General features: G+C 40.2%; 3 protein-coding genes across 3 annotated transcripts; all 3 read left to right on the top strand.

Moving 5' to 3' along the window:
* spon2b (spondin 2b, extracellular matrix protein) lies at nt 1–6,502 on the top strand. The gene is made up of 6 exons (XM_089017185.1): nt 1–84; nt 1,353–1,621; nt 2,808–3,031; nt 3,539–3,730; nt 4,320–4,506; nt 5,973–6,502. Exons 2-6 carry the CDS (start codon nt 1,378–1,380, stop codon nt 6,149–6,151), a joined length of 1,026 nt encoding a protein of 341 aa, XP_088873311.1. The 5' UTR covers nt 1–84; nt 1,353–1,377; the 3' UTR covers nt 6,152–6,502.
* A 3,194-nt stretch (nt 6,503–9,696) lies between these two features.
* Nucleotides 9,697–12,088, top strand: LOC148901561 (transmembrane emp24 domain-containing protein 11). The gene is made up of 5 exons (XM_088989359.1): nt 9,697–9,891; nt 10,026–10,117; nt 11,090–11,215; nt 11,301–11,447; nt 11,790–12,088. Exons 1-5 carry the CDS (start codon nt 9,762–9,764, stop codon nt 11,937–11,939), a joined length of 645 nt encoding a protein of 214 aa, XP_088845485.1. The 5' UTR covers nt 9,697–9,761; the 3' UTR covers nt 11,940–12,088.
* A 439-nt stretch (nt 12,089–12,527) lies between these two features.
* On the top strand, nt 12,528–21,989 carry rnf212 (ring finger protein 212). Its single transcript, XM_088989358.1, has 12 exons — nt 12,528–13,496; nt 14,534–14,595; nt 14,683–14,757; nt 15,067–15,123; nt 15,207–15,265; nt 15,331–15,384; nt 17,634–17,686; nt 18,092–18,152; nt 19,538–19,565; nt 19,733–19,787; nt 20,443–20,500; nt 21,733–21,989. The coding sequence occupies exons 1-12, from the start codon at nt 13,388–13,390 to the stop codon at nt 21,830–21,832; spliced, it is 771 nt and encodes a 256-aa protein (XP_088845484.1). The 5' UTR covers nt 12,528–13,387; the 3' UTR covers nt 21,833–21,989.
* Nucleotides 21,990–22,486: the final 497 nt, after the last annotated feature.

A 22,486-nucleotide genomic window follows, 5' to 3' on the forward strand; every position in this document is an offset into this window, starting at 1 on the left:
CGGCAGCTATAACCACTGCTCTCCATCCCCCTTTCACTCTCGCTTCCTCAACCCTTCATTCATCAGGAACACTCTGCGAATCCAGTGAGTATTATGCAACTACTTTGTACAGTATATACATATTCACAGATGCATGAAGACAGTATTTGTTTATGACTGCAAGTATCAGTAAAATTTTTGCCCACTAATTAAGGATATTGGCATTAGTTTAGCAAGGATTTACTGTCATGTAACTATCTGATATGTGTGAAAGGTCGTTGAAGGTGCTTGAAACATCTGTGCCCTGATCAATGTATTGTGATAAACATCACTAGTGGGAAAAAAATACTTGTTGCATTCATTCATGGGACTGAATATGATAATGCACAGACTGAAATGGATAAGAACAGGAGTAAGACTAGTCAGCAGCACTGCATGCAATTAAAAAATGTTTGTGTATCAACAGTCTATAGATATGCAACTGAAATCGGAACAAACATTACATTCAGAAATAGGTATATGATACTGAAGACGTAGAAGTGAATGTGACCAGCAGTAACAATAGTCAGCAGCGTTGTTTGGAGTAAAATATATCTATGTACGGTAGTAGTCCATGTATAAGCAATTAAGAATGAAATTAACAGCATCAATATGAACTAAATAGGAATAGAGGTGTGAATGTGAACAGTGGCAAGAATAATCGTTGTGTTGTATGATGCAAAGAAAAAAAAAGTAATTTATTAAGTAGTAATAATTAAATAGACAGTAAGTAGTCTATTTAGAAGCAGGTGAGAGTGAAATGCTGCAAACAAGAGTTATTTTGAGTCAAAAGATAAAATACAAACATGGTTATGAACATCAGAAAGCACGGGTGAGCAGTTTATGGAGAAAAAAAACATATACACATATATATACACACATGGATCAACTGTTCCAATCAGCTGGGCCAGAAAGAAACTGCAATTCCGAGTAGAGAGATCAGAATCAGAATACCTTTATTCGTCCCGCAATGGGGAAATTTGCAGTCCACAGCAGCAATTGAAGAGGGATGGGGGTGGGGTGGGAGTGGGGTGGGAGATATCCCGCAGGAGAATGTGAACGTGAACAGCAGCAAGATGAGTGAGCAATGTTGTATGTAGCAAAAAACAAAACAAAACAAGCACACCTGGTATATACGCAGCTGCAAATGAAATATTATTCATACCAATTAACTACTTTTTGTATGGGCTTTTTAGATATGAACAGCAGCAGGAATAGGAATTTTACACCGAATGAAACATAAGCATGAATTAATTGTCCAAATCAAGGGGAAATCTGGACATATTTTCAAGACTGTCTGTTTCCATTAAAGTCCATCTTTTTGTGTTCCTTAGTCTGCTTTCCCAGCTTCCCCGCCTCATGATAATGGACACCTTGAGAAGTATCCCCTCCACCAGCGATGCCCTGCTCCAGCTCGTGGTGGTCATGATGCTGACGCTTAGCAACGGCGTCCATCCGATACCCATGCCGACTGACGTCCCCATTTGTACAGCCTCTGAACCAGCCCAGTACAGCTTGACTTTTACTGGCAAATGGACGCAGGCGGCATTCCCAAAACAGTATCCTGTCTACCGCCCCCCTGCACAATGGTCCGACCTTGTTGGTGAGTTCACTCATGATGACGAACTATGTACGGTGCATTGCAGTGGCACACTATATTATAGACCAGGGTTGTCAAACTCATTTTTTTGTCGCGGGCCACTTTGGAGTTGTGGCTTCTCTTTGAGGACAGATGCAAAATGACATGACATTTCGGTCCAGATTTCAGTAAGGATCATGAAAGCTGACACGCATGATTTGGTCCCGCGGGGCACATAAAATGACACGGCGGGCCAAAGACAGTTTCACTTAGCAACACAGAATTTGGTTACTCACGAAGCCTTGCCTATCAAGACACATGATGTCTGCCATTTTGTTTGAAGTAGGCACAGGTTTCAGGGTCACATGGAAAAGCGATGCCGTGAAAACATTTGAGTGACTCACCATAAAGTATGGAGCACTTCATAGAATCTCCCAAATATTATTTTGAAGTTCGAAGCCTTTTTTACCAAGCAACATTTTGGTCAGTGTTGCTTTCATGACTCGGTCCACAAGAAAGACTCAAGTCACGTCAAACCACAAAACAAATCTCTGATTTGGTTTTCTGATTTCCAGGTACAGTAGCCTCCAAAAGTAAACTTTCTAGTGATTTTGAGTGATTGCCACCACATTAGATGTGCACTTACCAGATAAATGCATGATGCAAAAAGATATGGGGGTTTTGCCTTTACCTGTAGCGTTTGGCATGGCAGTGATGACTTTTCATTAAAACAAAATAATAAATTAAATAGATCTACTCCCTTCTCTGTGTAAATGCTGCATACTCATAAAAAGACCATTATTTGTAACTGGATGAGTGGTCAATGAACCTAATAGACAACCATGACAGCCTAAGATGGCAAAGCTGACAGTAATTAAGTAGAATGAGCAAAGCCTCATGAAACATTTGGACTGGTTCAGTGAAAGCAACAAATAAGTTCAAAAGGTAAAGGCAAGCTAAATGAACAAGTGAAAAAAAATCTGCCACTTGAGAAAAATCAAATTATACCAAAATGTTGTAATGAGCAACAGATCTCATCTCGGCAGATATGGAAAAACCATGAGGATTCCTGAACCCAATACCCTGAAAAGTATTAGCGACTAACAGGGAAGAAAGTAAATTGGATAGAAAGTTATAAAGCTATAAAGAGACACATTGCAATGCCTATGTAATAAATACACAGCGGGGATCCCATTTCTTCTGCCCTCAGGTGTGACCCACAGCTCCGACTACCACATGTGGCAGCGTAATGGTTTTGCCAGCAATGGAGTGAGGGAGTTCACTGAGAAAGGTGAAGCTTGGACGCTCATGAAAGAAGTGGAAGAGGCCGGGGAACAGATTCAGAGCGTTTATGGCATCTTCTCAGCTCCTGCGGTCATAGAAGGCACCGGCCAGAGCAACACTGTGGTTGAGGTCTTTGCCAGACACTCCTATGTGAGTTGCTCCCATATCTGGTTTGATAAATACGCATTTGAGGCTTTGGTCAAACGCTGTCAGAGGTCAGCGTACGATAGACAACAGTGGCCTGGACAAACCTGTCATTGTCTGAAAGTGTTTTTTTGTTTTACACTCAATGAAGGCCCAAGTAAAGAAGGAGATGCAAGTGGAGGGCGTATGACCTCAATGCAGCTGCCATACATAAGGAACCCTACGTATGGCAGGACTATTTCTCAGACAAGAAATTGCGAAGAGAATGAGGGAAAGGGTCCTTAAAACAGTGGTTTTGCTGTTTTCGGTTGCTGTATCGGTCAGGAATATTTATGAATTGACACATTACACAAAGCTAAGCAAGAGCGGGAGGGTTGGGCTTGCAGCATGGTCATATAGTTGGAGGGATCAACATAAGTCTTTGGTGTTTTATAGTCAGTGACTTATCTTAAAAATGCATTGCATGAATAGCTTTGAAGAACATGATGAGACTATCTCCTGTCAATTCTCCAGCTGTCATTTATCGTACGGCTTGTTCCGAGCCCCGACTGGTTCGTGGGAGCAGATAGCGTGGACCTGTGTGATGGCGACCAATGGAAAGACAACGTGTCTCTGGAGCTCTTCCCTTATGACGCTGGGACCGACAGCGGGTTCACGTTCTCCTCACCCAACTTTGAGACTATGCCACAAGACAAAATCACCCAGGTAGGATATTCAGCTTACAGGCAACCACATGAGCGTAAAATAGACATTCACGTTGTTGGTATTTTATAAGAACTGCAGGTCTTTAGCAGTTGTTGCAATGGCCCTCTTTTTTTCCTTGGGCCATTTGGAGGGATATCCCAACACACTAATTATTGCCAGCATTTTCAGCCTGGGGAAATTGTGGTCAGGTGATTGAAAATTGAGTGGTCAGGCACTAGCGTCACTTGGAATCACAACATATAGTCGGCATGCCCATTGTGAGTTGACACATCCAAAGTTAATTTGACGATTGACGATAACATTATCATCGCCAGTTTCACTTGGTGCAATGACATTTGGGAGACTTGTCTATCGCAAATAGATCCACAGGAAAGTGTCCCATTTTGGTTCAAAACTGACTTTTTGGGGTCATTTTGTAATGTTCAAAGGCCCTTCAAAGGTCTTGCCCAATTGCTATTGCGTGTACTAGTTAGACGGGTGACAGTCAGTTCAATATGAACGCAGTTCTCCATCTTGAGCAAATGTCTTAATCTGTCTGCTACGTCTTTATTCATCCTAAAAATCATTTCCTGTCTCTTTCCATTTGTAGATAACCTCATCTTTCCCTAGACACCCCGCTAACTCCTTCTACTACCCCCGCCTCAAGCACCTCCCACCCATCGCCAAGGTAACAGTGACCAAGATAAGGAAGACCAATCAGATCATTAGCCTTCCAGTGAAGCCCACCCAGTCCATCCTGCTGCTGACAGGGAATGAGATTGAGAACAACCTTATAAGTAAGTCAGAGGAGTAACTATAGTCACACCTGGTTGGATATTTGCATTTTTGGTCAAATTAGGTTCATCCCTTTCTGGGACAGTGGATAGTTTATCATGTTATCAGGTAACAGGGTGCACGAAATGGTGAAAGAATAAAATTATTTATTAAATAATATGTGTGCTCAAAATAAGTCTGTGTACACATTTTTTGATTATGAGTCCCTGTTAGACATAATTAATAAGCCATTAAATACATCGTGTGCAAAAAAAAGCATGTGATGAGTCTGATTTCAATTTTAATGCAACAAACTGACTAATTATTTAACTTGTAAGAACTGTATGTGTCATAAGATTACATACTACATAAATGATTTATATACAGTAAAGTCTCGTTATATCGATATCGGATATATCGATAGTCCCGGTTATATCGATACTATTTCTATGCACGCACGGAGAAAATTACATGCAAACAGGGTCGGATATATCGATAGTCCCGGTTATATCGATATTTTTTCGGACTCCCTTGAATATCGATATAACGAGACTTTACTGTATATATATATATATATATATATATATATATATATATATATATATATATATATATATATATATATATATATATATATATATAGAGAGAGAGAGAGAGAGAGAGAGAGAGAGAGAGAGAGAGAGAGAGAGAGAGAGAGAGAGAGAGAGAGAGAGAGAGAGAGAGAGAGAGAGAGAGAGAGAGAGAGAGAGAGAGAGAGAGAAAGAGAGAGATATTGGATGGATGGATGGATGGATTTGCCTTTATTAGTCTTGCAGTGGAGAACGTCTGTGTAAGCTCTCAGTCGTACAGGAGTGGTCCATCGATGAGAAGGTTTCTTCAGCCGTCATCTTCAAAAAAGTACAGATGACGGCTGAAGAAACCTTCTCATCGTTGCAGTGGAGAAATTTACATTTCACAGCAGCAAAGTTATAAAAATGAGGAAAGGAAAAAGTACAAATCCCTAAATCCAAAGAGTCAAAAAGATGACATTTCTGACCAATTCATGATCATCTTCTTAAACTTGTTTGTGTGTAATATATTTATAGATGGACCAATTTAGGCCAAGTTTGACTGACAGTATTTTATCCTTTAGCCCACTAATGTTTTCCCTATGTCCTTAATGGACCTGCAATATGAAGCCGGATCAGCCTTGAGGCAATTTTCCAGCAGGACATCCATTCCTTGGTGCTGACTCCGTGTAATTAATTCTGTTTTTTTCCCTACTTTAAGATTTCAAAAATGTGTGCGCATTCTCCCACCCAATAGGCTGCATTACCCTACTCCATAAAGTGCTACCCGAATCAGAAAGCCTTTAATAGTTCCACAATGGAGAAATGTGCGTTTATTTTGAACCTAAATGTAAAAAAAAACGCAGTAACCTACAGTTAAATGTCTCATCTTTCAAGTACCACAGCTGTGAAATTACCTGAGAATAAATTGTGCAATGCAGAAACGCCGCTGGACTGCGAGGTGTCAGCCTGGTCTCCGTGGGGTTTATGCAAGGGCAAGTGCGGAGACGCGGGCCAGCAGTACCGCACGCGTTATGTCCTCATGCAGCACGCCAACAACGGAGCACCCTGCCCCCAGCTGGAGGAGGAGCGGAAGTGCGTGATGGACAACTGCTTATGACTAGGCTTGGAAACGAGGCAGGAGATGTGTGGGGATAGCGCAGGCAAGAAGGACCGGAAGAAGCGGAGAGGGCGAAAAAGACGTCGGAGGAGATACAACATCAAACGGGCTGCGGTTTATTTACTTGAGTCATGAATTGGACCTACTCCTTCGTCAATATGAAAATGAGCTTCAAATGAGTCCTAAAAGGTGGATCAGAGATTGTATGAGAGGTGTGTTTTGGTATCATCACCACGATACACTGATTCAATATGGAGGTGATAAATGGATTAAGAATTCATCTAATAGAAAAAGACAAAGGTGTATTTATTTTCACGTACAAATATGAACATAATCATTTTTGTGACACTGTTTAGGTACTGGTTTCATGCAGAAAATATTTTTGTACAAAACATGACAAATATAAAAAAGTATATATCTGTATTGTAAATAAAATGTGTGTTCATACAATGGTACTTTCTATGACATAACCCCTCATGCACAAAAAAGCAATGCATAACATTGTTATTTAAGAATATTAATTTCAAGCTACACTTGGCTGATGTTTGCTGATGTGTTGTTTGAAAATGGGGGGGAAAAGAAATTAACAGAATAGTCGATGTGCACAGTAGTCCCAGTGGCTAATATTCCATCCATCGCTCTATCCATTTTCTAATCCATTTATCCCCATGAGGCTCGCGGGAATGCTGGAGCCTATCACAGTCAGTCTATGTTTGGGCAGTAGGCAGGCGACACCCTGAACTGGTTGCCAGCCAGAGACAGGGGACACACAGACAAATAACCATTTGCATGTTCAATTACACACAGGCATAATTTTGAGTATTCCATTAATCTGCCATGCATGTTTTTGGATTGTGGGAGGACAAAGGAGTACGCTGAGAAAATCCAACCAGGAAGTGGGAGAACATGCAAACTTCACATAGGAAGGCCAGAGCTGGAATCTAACACTTGGCATCTATACTGTAAGGCAGACATACGTACCAGTCGATCAACATGGCTCTAAGGTTCAAACATTAATATTGTTATTATCATATAATATTTAAGAATTAAAATGTCATTACAGACCCAAGACATAACCATTTGTTTGTAGTTTGTGTTCTGTGCATTTGCGTGTCTGTATTTCTGACCCTCTAATGGAGTCTTGCCAGTTCAAACCAAACTGCTATATGAATAAGGTTTGATGGATTAAAGCGTTACAATACCAAGTGTTGAGTTTTGATGCAACTCAACATGCTTTTGAGGTTTTTAATAACCACGCACCTCAGCTTCAGTTTCAAATACACTGGCAGCATGTATAAATCATTGACATTTGCAATCATAAACTAGGATAAGCGACTCACCGACTTTCAAACAAATGTTCAACCCCTTGAAATCACACTCTATGCTACTGCACCTCTAAGAAAGTATTAGATAATCCACATTAATGCCCAAAGCAGAAACTCTTGCAACTGTGACAGAGAAAGATGGCTTATTTCTTGAATTATTCCAGTTCCGATATGTAAAACAGACACAAACGTGCATACGCTTTGCCTCTGAACTCAGTGGACGAGACAGATTGAATAGCAATAACACACATCTGCTGGCTTTGACTGATGACAGACGGGGAAATGAGTGAAAGACACATTGACTACTAGACGGGAGTGAATATGATTTCCAGCTCTTCAACTTTAATATGCACTCCGCTTAAAAATGTTATTAGCTCATGTTACTAGGATTCATATCCCATTATGTTCAGAGGGATACACAGTTACTCAACACAGGCACATTTCTCTTTTGAACATATACAGTGGAGCTGAGCCTTTGGCTCTTGGATATAGTGGCTAGAGATATGCTATGGTAGTACAATACACAATACAATACAATACAATACAATACATATTGATTTATAAAGCACTTTAACAACAGCTAAAGCTGTAACAAAGTGCTTAACATGGACAGCTGTCATATACAGGAAATAAAGTAGTCACAAAGATTGTAGAAAGCACCAGGGTGTGAAACTAAGATCAAGACGGAATAATGCAAAGTCGAATGCCAAAGAGTACAAGTGAGTTTTGAGACAGGTTTTAAAGATGGGCAGCGAGGGGGCTTGTCGAAGGTCCAGTGGCAGGTCATTCCAGAGAGTGGGACCAGCAGCGGAAAAGACTCGATCCCCTCTGAACCTCCATATAATAACATCTGGTCAGCAGACCCGAGGCGTCAGGAAGGTGTGTAGGGGTGGATGAGGTCGGAAATGTAAGGAGGAGACGGGCCATTTCAAGATTTGAAAACAAATAAGGTATTTAAAAGAACTCTAAAATGTATAGGGAGCCAGTGAATGAATGCCAGAGTAGGAGTTATGTGCTTCCTCTTAGGAGCACCAGTCAAGAGGCGAGCAGCAGAATTCTGTACTAGCTGGAGACGCTTCATGGAGGATCGGCTGATGCCAAAGTAAAGCGCATTAGAGTAATCAAGCCGAGATATGATAAAGGCATGAATTACTGCTTCAAGGTGCTCATGAGAAAGGAGAGGTTTTATTTTAGCCAGCTGCCTCGAATGAAAGAAGCTGGATTTAACAACAACACCAATTTGTCGGTCAAGTTTAAAGTCACTGTCCAGTTTAAGACCCAAGTTTGAGACTGTTGACTTCAGATAAGGAGCCAGGGGGCCCAAGCCTACAGTATGGGATGTACATGGGCCAAACAGTATCACTTCTGTCTTCTTTTCATTGAAGTTCAAGTACAAACTTGTAAACTCATTTGAAATTGCATCCTCCAAAGGTGAACAAGTCGAGGGCCTTCCCCAAAATAATGGCATTGACAGTGTTTTTAACTAGTTTGTTCAACATTTATGGGATTAAACATGTTTTTCAAACACATGTTTAATGTATATCGCTTTACTAGCGATATGACACACAACTATAAAGATGTACAGGTCAAGCTATTCTGATTATTGAATGAAAAGCTCATAATTAATTCAACAGTCATGTGGGAGGCCGCGACTGTACTGAATCGATTTTGACACATGTACGATCAATGGTTTCAGATTTTGGAAATGACAGATTTACTCTACATACAGTAACTACGGATGCCAAAATGCACATTGATTCAGTATTCACACAAAGGTGTGGGAGGACATTGAGATGTGATATATTTGAGTGCAAGGGGACGATGACAACTGTAACAGATGCTGTCTTTGAGAGGAGAATGTATTCTCTGTGGAGATGAGGGTGTTAACAATATAAATGACCCAATGTAAGGCAAGTATGCTGATATCAGTAATGTAACATGAATCGTGTGATTTATATTCATACTCCTCCATAAATCTGAGTGGCATTTGTCAAAATTGAACGAATGGACAGGGTGGGTGATATTTACGCCTACAATTTAAATCCAACATAAAATAGAGATTTTCAACATTGATTTCACAAGTGAAAATGTTGATATTTTCTTCCTGTCTGGAGGGAACAAGACCGTGACGGAACTTTGGTCATCTGCACAAAGCATAAAGCAGCAGCTGTGACTTTCTCACACTCTGCAGCATATGCAAGCTGTGGACTTTGGAAACCCCATTTGGCATTTACAGATCTGTTCTATTGGATCCACCCAACCAAATTAGTTTCAGAGGATTGAGTATGAGGCTGCAAAGGGTCGGCTTTTTCCTGGAGGCCTACCTGATGCTGGCGGCTGCCATGTATTTCGATCTGGGCGAGCAGGAGGAGCGATGCATCATCAAGGAGATTCCCGAGGGCATGCTGGTGACGGGTGAGTTCTGGAGAGAGGATATGAATGACCCAAAAACAATGGACAGGGGACTTCAGAAAAAGGATTCAATGTGTCTTGTAAAATATGATAATTCATGGCACGAGACTACATGAGCATATCACGTTACCCCTCAGGACATTTCCTGTTGCAGTCCTGGGACTCGAAATCATCTACCCACTCGCCTCACCTTGGCGTCACAGTGACGGTCAGGGACCCCAACCATGAGGTAGGGTAGAGGAGGCGCTTGCAATAAATAAGCACATAGCATTAAACCAAATATTTGATCCTTGCCTGATTTCATTTTTTTAATCTCACATAAATGTTTCAGAATATCACAGCAAATTCAATGCCTCAAACCGACAATACAAATATATGTGAAAAAGTAGCCCCCCCCCAAAAAAAAAAAGTTATGTAATGTTGTGTAGTTGACATTGAAAGAATATTACATCAAAATATAGTTTTTTTTTCCAAATTGAATGGAATTTTCTGGATGATACTCAAGTGCACTCAAGTACAAAAATATTTAATAGCTGCAGCTCAACATTCGGCGCCCCATCATATTGTCATATTTTTATTATTTAATAAGGCCCTTACTTCCAGTCAATAGGATCAATCTGCAAAAATGCTCCTCAAATTATGTCAATTACTCCCGAAATGAATTTACGTGGCGAACAAAATTACTCCACAAAAAAAAGTTGTTTCGATCCTTGTAGGTATATTTGATCATGATCATTACATACAGTATTGGATGTATGTAAAAATGTTGAGTACTAAAAATAGTATTAAAAATATGAAGTGTTTTTTGTTAAATTGTCCTCAAGTGTTTAAAAATATATCCAATTTTCATAAGTATTCAATGAGTGTGCTTAAAATGTTCTCAATTAATACAAATACAGATGTATTACCAGAGATTACCAGAAATGTATTGTTTTTTATTTTACTCATTGTATTCTTTCAGTGTCTGTATCAAAGTATTATATGTGCAGGCATTGTACAGGTATCTAAGTCAAATTTTTGGGATCATTCAAGTATCATAGAATAATAACCCTCTGACGAAGGCGGAAGTATACGCCGAAACATGTCAGGTAATTGAACACCTAAAATACACTGTCTGTCAGAAAAGAATCTGTTTTAGATTAGATATCTTAGAATAATTCAAATGTGTCCATATTTCTGCGTTGACTCCTCATAATATTAGGTTATGATGAGCAAGCGCTGCGGCATCTTTGCAAAATTCACCTTCACGTCGCACGCATCTGGTCAGCACTTCCTCTGCTTCCAAACTAACTCCACCAGTTTCTCTGTCTTTGCTGGAGAACGGCTGGTAAGACCTGCAAACACAGATAAGGATTTGTTTGTATTTACCATATTTATATTTAAACAATCGAGATTCTTCTTCTGTTTTGCAGAAGTTACATTTGGATGTTCAGATAGGTGAGCATGTGATGAATCTGAAAGTCGACAGAACCAAGGACAACCTAAATATCTTGGAATATGGCCTGCAACATCTCATTGATCAGATGGTGTACATCACCAAGCAGCAGGATTACCAGCGGGTAGGACTGGGTGATATGGCCTTAAAATAAATAAATAATTTTTGGTAATTCATTTTACCTATCACATATAATCAAGTTAAAAAGACAATATGATTCAAAAACAATATTTAACTTCAAGGTGCTCAAGAGAAATTATATATATATATATATATATATATATATATATATATATATATTGTCAAGTAATTCCTCTTTGCCCATTGCCATGTTGTGCTGCTAACACTGCAGATGAGTTTGGACACACTGAAACTATGGAAGCTGATACAAATAAAGAACTAAACATCACAATCATCTATTTAACATTATAGGGTAGTTGATCATGTAAGATGTTGTTGCCAACAGGAAAAGGAGGAGGTTTTCCGGCAGATCAGTGAGGACACATACAGTACCGTGCTGTGGTGGGCCGTGGTGCAGATCTTCCTCCTGCTTTCGGTCGGTTTCTGGCAGATGAAGCGGCTCAAAGATTTCTTTATTGCCAAGAAGCTAGTCTGATCACCACCTGAAAATCACTTGTTGTCATTTATTTCAAGTACACGTACATTAACATCATGATGCTTACTTTTGGATTTAGAACTTTCATCGCTCTACTATCACTTGTAAGGCAGCATTTCACCATCAAAATAAATGTGTCAATAAGCGGAGCGGTGTAGCCCATTATTATCAGAAGCGAAAGTCATGAAGCTGCCTGCTGTAATCTGTGGTAACACTGCAGCTCTGCTTACCTTTTATACTTTGCGATAAAAGTGGTTGCTCTGAAAGTTTTCCCATCCTGCTCAAGTTTTCCAAATGACTTGCTGATAAACTAGGTGTGGAGCAGTTATGTCAAAGTCAGCTTTATTGTCAAATATGCTAATATGCATGACATACAGCACAGATGAAATTACTGTCCTCTCGGACCCAGCGTGCAAGGCACTTATAATGACTTTAACAAACATAATAAACATGAAAACGCCAATTTGCCGGGAGAGGGGAGCCGCTGCGTGTTCACGCGCCGCCATCTTGGGAAGAACAAAAATAATAAATAATATGACAAAACAAAGACACAGAGTCATTCATTCTTCCAGGACTTGCTGTACCCTCTTTGTGATGACATGAAGCAGTTCTAGATGAAAGAGGAGAGGATCAAAGCATCCATTTCAGCAGTGGATCAAGGACGTCATGGTGGAATTTGCACGTCTACTACAAGCTAAATATTGAAAGCAAACACGAAGCTGTAGCATCCATTGACAAAAAGACATTGTCTCACATCTCCTGTCCCACATAAATCCGCTTCAATTCCAAGCCGCAACAGTTCCACATCTGCATCGGCCCTCTGCACTGACACTCCTTTCTTCTTTTTATGTGTATTAAACTGTATTCCTTTGTAGAGTGAACGCTGCCCTATTGTGTACAACATGTTAAAAACAATTTGAGGGCATGAACTGCCCACGATCAACAACCTGCTGGAGGGCCTTTAAAGCTAATTTACATATATGGCTGGCTCTACTTGTGGTGAGCTTTTGATGGACACCAAATGTAACTAACAGATACCCGTTTGACTGCGTGACAGAGGGGGGCCCGAATTCGAAATAGAATTTGAAACATCGATTACATAAATAGCTACAACACACTTGATTCGTGTGAGGGTTAAATACTTAGAATAAGACTTCCGGGGTGTGTTACCTTCTGTGGAGACCCAATTTACCTGTAGCTAAGATTGTGTTCAAAGAAACTTAAAGCGCACAACCACAGGACAGGACTGACAGTAGTTACTGGGTACATCTAAATTCATTCTTAATGCCTTACTTGTTTAAAAGTTGAAGTGGAATATTCAACTTAATATCTTAAACCGCTTCCAGAAACGTTAACTGGCTAGTGGCTAAATACAGTCGGCCTTCGACGTTAGCTGTCAAAAAGCGTGCTAACTTTCACCCATCTCGACAAAAGGAAATTCCCCGAACATGTCGGACTGGGTCTGCTGCAACGCCTGCTTTGTTCCGCCATCATCTGATCGCAGAATGGCTCTCACCACGTGCGGCCATGTCGTGTGCAGTGTTTGCTTCCGCAAAGGTACACAACAAGCCGTGTTTGAGTACAGTTAAAGTTGTTGGGGTTGGGGGAACGCTAGGCCCTCGATCTGTTCTTTTGTAGGTCAATGTTTGGGGAAATAGAGACCTCTGTTGGACGTGTCCTGATATCACAAAGAGCTAGATGTTCAACTGTTCAAGTAATCTACTCATAAACACGAATATTTACCATAAATACCACAATAACCGAGTGAGCAGTTCAAAATTGATTGGCGACAGGTACACATTCAGACAAAATGTGTATGAGCATCCATGTTTTTTTAATGCAGTTGAGGTGTATGGAGCCCAAAAACATTGTGCACAGAACGCTGTATCTGTGCACAAAATGCAAATGTATTTATTATTCCAGCACAGTCTGGGAAACAAATCGAGAAAGATAAGCAAGGCTATTTATAAATCCAAGCGAACTTGAAAGAAATGAGTTGTTTTGTGACAAAGAAACTTTTTGATCTGATGAAATGGCCATGATGTGTGGGGTCCTTCATGGGTCAATCCGGGCAAAACATTTTGTTCAATCTGTATACGTGAACTTTGGGTGATATTCTTCTGAATACCAATGTGGACTATCATGAAATGGAGATGACAGTCAGCTGTATTTAGCAATATCCCCAAATGACAACATTTCAATTAAAATCAATCATTTTAACAACAAATATGGAATAAGATAGCAAAAGAAGTGAAGTCAGCATCAAGTATAAATGCTTTAAAATCCTGATTAACCGCACCCCATCATCACTATGTTGAAGGTCTTTCGAAATGTAAAAAAACATCTTGTACTTTCCCTGCAAGATATTTAAAAATATATTTACTTTTCTTTCAGATGCCTTTAACGCTTGCTTCTAAGTGCTTTAAAATCTTATACTTTTGTTTACAATGTCGAGATCACATTGCACAACCTTGTGTGTGAATTGCACTCTTTTAATAAAGCTCCCTTTCCTTGCTTTGTCTTGCACATAGTCCCAATTTTGTCCACAATTTGTTTCCCATGCAATTTTCAGCGTTTTATGATACCTCACTCAGGTAAACAAGGCAAGTGTTTGATCTGCAAAAACAAATGTCAGTTGTTCCCTCTTACTGACCAAGTAAGTACATTATGAAAATTTAACATTTACCTGCTAAGTGACACCCGCATATGTAATATTTTTGACATTTTTTGTTTGTTTGTCCAGAGTCGCCAAGAAGTGAAGGAGCTATTCTCCAACATCAACACGGTGGCAAAAAAACAGTTGTCAGAGATCAGAAAAGTTTGTTCATTCATTTTTGCGTCGCATCTGTTTTGAATTATTTAATTGTACGTGTTCAGACTGCTTTCATCTTCCATATTTAAATGTACATTGGAACCTCTAATGTCAACAAACAAACACCTTCTTCTGTGACACACTGTAATCTCTAAATGGGTTTTCCCCATGGAAATTATTTCTATACAAAATGTCACAATGATGACACTATTCTGTACTGTGCCACCATTAAGTACCCCTGCGTAGTTAATCGGGTGACTCCAATGTGATTATATGTGTGTTGTTATGCTAATTGTCTCTGCTTATTCTCTTCAGGTTCTAATGTTCCAGGCCAAACATGGTCAAAGATTGCTTGGATACTACCAGAAAAGAGTGAGATGTCTTCTCTTGGCCACCATGAAAGCATTTTACAGGCCTCTTTATCCTCATTTTGTTTTAATTCTTGAACAAAATAGAAAGAGAAAGTGGAGGATGACTGGCTCAAGAAGAAGCAGGAAATGGAGCAGATGGCCAAGTGAGACAAGTCTACAGATGCTATCACAAGGAGGCAGGGGAACTTTTTTTCTCTCTCTGTCACAGGAAGCTGAACGAAAAGAGAGCCTACATAGAAAAACTGGAATATTCACTTCAAAGGTATTTGTGGCGTCTTTATTCTCATCATTATGATGTAAGTGCAACATTTCAATATTTTTACTTTGATTCAATTTTAATATTGTTATCAAAATAACCTCAAACAATTTCAACTTTTTTTCAATTATTGTCAATCGGCAGGTAGTTCTCTCCTCCACCACTTAATGTCACTGTTTTCACATTTATTGTTAAGCACGTATATTTGTAAGAAAGAATCTTCTTTTCCTTTCGGCTTTTCCCTTCAAGGGGTCGCCTCAGCAAATCAGTGTCCTCCATCTTTAGAGGTTTGATCCGCATGTTTGTTTTGGCCAAGCTTTTACGTCGGATGCCCTTCCTGACACAACCCTCTGTATTTATTCGGGCTTGGGACCGGCACAAGAAGACATGTGTCCCTTTGTGGCTACAGAACAAGCAACTCTCTCAGTAAACGGCTCCCAAACACAAAATGGTAATCGGCACAGCAACATTCAAAAAAGCAAAAACTATACTCACCATTTAATGACAATGCTCTGCTTTCAATTTGTGTGTTACAAAACGTGTGCGGAATTTTAAAGATATTGCTCTGGTGGCGATGACCCATGAAAAATGTTCTTGATGTAACCAAAGCAAGAAACAGAAAATGATGAAAATTTGTTTTTTGTTGTTTTGTTCATCTGTTCATTTTAAATTCTATGAAATGTGTTTCTCAGAATGTAGTAATAATATCCCAGCGTTAACGTGACCCAATGTGACATCATCCAAAAGAAATCTCACCAACACAACACATCTATCCACTTTTATCCTCATGAGGGTTGTGAATGTGCTGGAGTATATTCTAGCAGTCTTTGTTAAGTACACCCTGAACTTGTGGTAGCTACACATAGACAAACAACCATTTGCATTCACAATCACACTGGGACAAATGAAAGCATTCAATCAACCTACCGATGCACAACCGATGTTGTGTCCTTACTTTGATATCCTGTTATCAGCCATAAGTCCAAAATTTAACAGTGGTTATGACAAGGTCCTGTAGAAATCAATTTGAATTGAATTGTATTGATTAATCTCTGGACCGAGCCGGCGTGCGAACCAGCTGACCTCAGTGCTGTATAAACAACAAACTATCCCACTATTCTTTATGACTCAATTACTCCACATTAATGTCTATATTTGTTGTTGATTACACTTCTTGCGCCACCATGTGTATTAACTCATTCACTGCCATTCTCAAATGTATTCGGGAATTGAAAATTATGATGTGGAACGCCATTCCCGAATTTGTTCGGGTTTTGTTTCTTGCGGGGGTGTGCCAATAAAGAGCTGGCAATGTTTTCCCTCCCACTAGGGGGCAGAATTTGCCTTTTGTACAACCGCCCCCACTTGTACCTCATATTACTCCAAACCCAAATAACTTAGGAATTAACTCTTTTTTTCTGATGAAAGATGAGAGTCTAACGAGTCGACACATTTTTTGCACGTCTGGGAGTGAATTAGTTAAAAAAACACATGCAGAGGGTATATTTGACCTGCATGACAACACAACTTTTTAAAATCAATTAAATGAATTAACTGAACACCTCTGATCATTTTTGACATTGTTGAAGCCTCCTATTACATTTAATTGCAAGGCAAAGCTGTATTGTACAGAGGTCAAATTTACCCGTTTTGGTGTTTTTTTCCCCCGTTGGGACATTCAAATGGGTGAGGAACAAGAACAAAATAGCCACAAATATAGTTTGTCTCCATTGTTATTGTTGCATATTCATCAATATTTATACTTGACTTCAAGTCAATTTGACCTGCAACACAACATGGAGGTTAAAGAATTAAGGTATTCTCAGAAAAGTGGATTGAAATGCCCCATGACTGTTTTGACGAATGCCGTCACCCGGTTTTGATGAATAGCATTATATTGAATGAGTACGTGCTTTTATGGAATTGTTTTGTCTTGCGCCACGGCATCCAGTGACCTTGCACATAGAGCAACCACCGCAGTGTGGTCTTTGTGCGCCACCATCGCAATCTCGACAATTATGTATCTTCCCTCTCTTTCTCTCCCTCTGGAACGGCATGAGGAACTCGGCAGTCCAATTTGTCTTGTGACTTTTATTGCGAAAGCTAGCATCCAATCCCAATGTCACAGGGAGTTTGTTATCACAGTACTGTTAATTGTCTGATCCGAGAGCAATTTTGATTGTTGGTATCCTTTTTTTTTCCTTTGAACAAGTATTTGAACTAATATTTTTGTTTATTCTGTCCAATCCCTCCAGTTTAAAGTCAAAAATGTCCCAGATGAGCTCCCAAAGTTTGCATGGAAAACAAGGTACAAATTCTTTGTGATGTCCACTCAAAAAATGCATGAATGGTCAACCTACTTCCAGATGTTTATCATCCTGCATATTGCAGTCCATTCCAGATTGGTCACCAATGAATGGCAACCCACAAAAAGCCATTCACAGTGACGGACAATTTACAGAATTTGAATTCAGACCTCCTGTCTGTGAGGCAGACGTGCTCACCACTAAATCATAGCCATGTCCAAAACTCCCTAAAGCAATCAGGCAAAGATTACATGACAGTGACCACCCACATGGAGTTTTTCTCAACAAGATGGCAGGTCTTAATGATAATTGTTGTCATTATCCAAATAATACAAATGTCTTTTAAGCTGTCAGGAGGCATTTTTCTCTTGTGGGTGTGTGTGTCTCACTATGATTTTTTGCTTCAGTCCTGGAGTTTCCGTTCAGCTCTCCCGTGTCACTCTCCAGACATTCCTTAGCCAGCAACAAGTGAGTACCATAAACCCAATTTTTGACAGCGTACTCACACACGCATAGACATACACACAACAATCCTTGCTTTGCCTGACTTAGGTTAGCTTTAGCCACTGTAGATCTTTGCTCTGCCCTGAATATCAACACACACACGCACACACCTGAACAAGCGGAGCTTTGCTTGGCTTCAGTCACCAATCCCTATTGGGTTTTTTGGACCTCATCAGCTCAGCCCTCCATTGGATGCCTGAGTTTTAACAGTGACAATGTGATGTTATCCTACGTGACTTTTAAGATTCTCGTGCTCGACCAAAAATTCCCCCCACAACCCATTGGCAGATATTATGTCAGTCAGCACTTTTTTTCTGGAGTCCTCACCCCTAGACCAACACCAAAAAAAAATGTTTACCGTTTGTTTTTGTGTCAGCTTTTGGTTGTCCATAAGTTTAAACTTTTTTAAACGTTTTTCACTAGCACATGAACCAGTTAAGAAATAAACAGAATCATCTTTAGGATGAAAGCCTTTTTTGTGCCTGAAAGGTATTAATAAGCCTCATTCACAAGCACGCACATCCTTGCGAAATTTAAAATGAAGTTTTTCCTTGTTAAAGAGTTTAATTTGCTCCATAAAAATGTGTGTATTTTAAACTGCACATTTCTGAAATCGAGTTCCCTTATTGAAAGTAATAGAAGTGCTAAAATGGACATTTTGTTGACATTTTTTAACAAAGAAATACTGTATTGCATTGCTTTGTAAAATAGAAACATGAAACAAGATTTTAATAAAATGAATGAGTTTTAGAGATTCTTTTACATTTCAATCAAAGATCACACCCACTAGTTTCATCTGTCATTAACTCATTCACTGCCAGACGTGCAAAATTGTGTCTACTCCATGCCATTGTTTTTGTCATTGTCACTCGAATTCCAGGACCCACAGAATATTGAGTTATAGGACTACAATATCATTCGGTACAGCGTTAAAAACCTCTCAAAGTCTCTTCTTTCATCATAATAAATAGTTCATTCCTAAATTATATGGGTCTGGAGTTATATGGGCTTGAAATGAGGGTGGCTGTCCACAATACAAGGCAATGCATACATATTGGTTTATATAGTGCTTTCACAACAGCTAGAACAAAGTGCTGACATGGAAAAAGGGAAATGCCGCCCCCTATTGGAAAAGAAGAAACATCGCCAGAGGCCATCGCCAGAGGCCATCGCCAGCGCTTTAACGGCGCTCAGGCACGAAAAAACAAATCCCGAACAAATTTGGGAATGGCGCTCTGTCATTTTCAATTCCCGAATAAATTTGGGAATGGCAGTGAATGAGTTAAATGTATGGTTGGTTGGGAGGTGCATTTATTCTTGTTCTTGACATTGTGTCTCATGTTCACCAGTGTTGACAACATGAGTTTCTTCCAAAAAGTAAGTGCTTATTATTAACATTTAAACTGTGTGGACTTGAAGAGACATGCTAACGTTTCTGTCACCGCATGTGCTCCTGCGTGTGCATATGTCTATGTGTGCGTGTGTGTGTGTGTGTGTGTGTGTGTGTGTGTGTGTGTGTGTGTGTGTGTGTGTGTGTGTGTCAGCATTCAAATGTCCCCAGGTTGTCACTGAGTATTCCTCCACTTGACCGACACATGGGTAAGTACTGTTCCTGTTCTACCTTGCTTCAAGTCACAATTATGACTTCCCAGGTATGCCTTTTAAAGGTTTAGCCTGGGGCCTCGATGGAAAGTCCAATCTCGAAACCTGAATGTAACCTTTCCTTCATCTTTGTTGGATTACGTGATTGGATTAAGAAGGGATGAAAAGGTGCTTTCTTTCCAACATTGGAATGGAAGCACTGTTTGAAATGAATTAAACTCCACTTTCCCTAACTGACATTATCGCACAATGCGAGTATTGCTGACATGAGTCTCGAGTTTGTGGATTTCACCTGCAAAATATTACCTTGATAATAAAATAAAAGAGATTGTGATTGGTTGACAACCGAAGAGTGCTGAAATAGGCTCCTTCTCTTTAGGTTTTCGCCTGCAATTGATAGCAAAAACTCTGCTGAATAATGGCTTGTTCCTCAAAAAACATCTCAGGGCCACATTCTACATTCAAACAGCAGGATATGTGAGATTCTTGACAGGGTAGACCTATTTACAAAATGTTCGCCTTTAACGAGCGGATTGTCACTTAACGACCTGATTGGTTTCACGGGTTAACTGCGCTGTTTCACAAACATATTTTGAATATCTGCTATAAATTCTGTACCTATACACGCTATCTGCTTTGTGTTGTGTTGCAGACGCAATTCCTCAAAGGAAGTCCAGCAAAATGGCCAAACACTTGAGATATTTGGACAGGTAAGTTTTCCGTCTCACTTTTTTTTTGTTACCCAGAATTGGGGATTTCGTCAGTACCAAATGAAGGGCCGTCAGTATGTCACTGACGGAGAGTGAAGGCTGTCGCGTGGCTGCCACTGCTCACCCACAGAAAAACTTATCCTATGACTGTAAAGTGCCCTTGAGAGTTTTGAAAGGTCCTTAGAAATGAAATGGATTATTATTCTTATTATCAACGGATGGAGGTTTTCATCCATCGCCGGAATCGTCTCTAACAATGTCAGCCCTGACGGTCCTTCTCAGTTTGGCACTGACGGGCTCTTGTTTTATTGATGATGGATGGAAATGTGCTCCGGGGTTGCCTCGAGTGGACGGACGGCATTGACTATTGGCTCATGTCATTCCTCTAATTGCACATTCCTGGGTTCTCACTTCTCATGAGAAATGCCATCAAGGAGGGAGGAGGTGGACACTTTTACAAGTAATGGGACAGTGCCTCCTCAATGTCATCACACATGTCATCACAAATGCACCATCTGTGTCTCAGCAATATTTCTATTGTCATTGATCTCCACTTCATGATTCATGTTTCAAGTGGGAATAAATTAACTCATTCACTGCCAGACATGTGCAAAAATGTGTCCACTCCAGTGCCAGGGTTTTTGTCATTTTCACTCAAACTCCAGGACCCACAGAATATTAAGTTTGAGAGGACTACATAGACGTTCAATGCAGCATAAGAAAGCTTACGCTCTCTTCTTTATCAGAAAAAAAACGTTAATTCCTAATTGATATGGGTCTGTAGTTATGTGAGCTTGAAATCAGGGCAGCTGTACAAAAGGCAAATGCTATCCCCTAGTGAAAGGGAAAAAAAACATAGCCAGTGGTCTGACCAGCACTTTAGCGGCACCCTCCCTGTAAGAAAAACCAAAACCAGAACAAATTCGGTCTGGCGCTCCATGTCATATTTTCAATTCCCAAGTACATTCGGGAATGGCAGTGAATGAGTTACAATCAAATATCACCCCGGTTAATCTTCATAGCGTAGCAGATGCGATGGCGCTTCTCTTGGTTGTCAAAGTCAAAGTCAGCTTTATTGTCAAATATGCTAATATGCATGACATACAGCACAGATGAAATTACTGTCCTCTCGGACCCAGCATGACATTTTTTTTGTGTTTTATTTATTTGCCGAAAAAACATTACGGTCCATGTTTTCTGTCAAATTTCACCTTAACTCTTTGGCCTCTTAGACACTGCCCGAGAACGCCGATGATGCCCAGCGTGTCGTTTGGACATTCGTCCACTTGGAATTCGCCCATTTTCCAGTCTTCCCAACCCTTCGGCGTGTAGCCTCCCACCAAAATCCAGGTGCATGCATATCCAACTGGATGCTTATGATGACTTTTTTCCACATTCACAAAGAAAGGAGAAAGATCCTGCACCTGTTCTTTTCATGCATATAAACTGGGATTACATGAACAATAAATGCAGTTTACGGCTCAGACACATCAAAGGAGGGCCCGCAACTCTGTCTTTGTGCGTGTGTGTGCGTGTAAGACCTCAGTTGTACAAGTGGCGGCAAAGAGTAAAAGTGTTGAAATAGAAAGTTGATATCAGCCAAAGTCAGGGCAGGAAGGAAAAGATGATGGCAGCAGTAGATTCATGTGCTCAGACACGTCCCCCCGTTTCTTCCATTGTCCTCGCTTGTCAGCCAACTGAATGGCATCTATTGGAGGAGGCTCAGGTGTGACTGCATCAGCGCATGTGTGTTCCAGGTCTGTGCATGCATGCCATTTTGCTTCCGTGCGGGTGCGCGAAAAGCTAAATTAAGACTATTGTGGAGAGTCAGTAGGCCTGATCCTCCTTCTGCACCTTCCGTTTCCTGTTTTTTATGGTCCACTTAGCGAGGAGAGACTCCCCCAAGGCACAACAAAGCTCATTTATTTACAATACACTCCGGTATGAGAACCTAGAAAGCGAGAGATCATGACATTCGATATGAGG

Source organism: Hippocampus bargibanti, linkage group LG02 (assembly GCF_051943395.1).
Source record: "Hippocampus bargibanti isolate YZ-2025 linkage group LG02, ASM5194339v1, whole genome shotgun sequence".
In the NCBI taxonomy this organism is placed as follows: Eukaryota; Metazoa; Chordata; class Actinopteri; order Syngnathiformes; family Syngnathidae; genus Hippocampus; species Hippocampus bargibanti.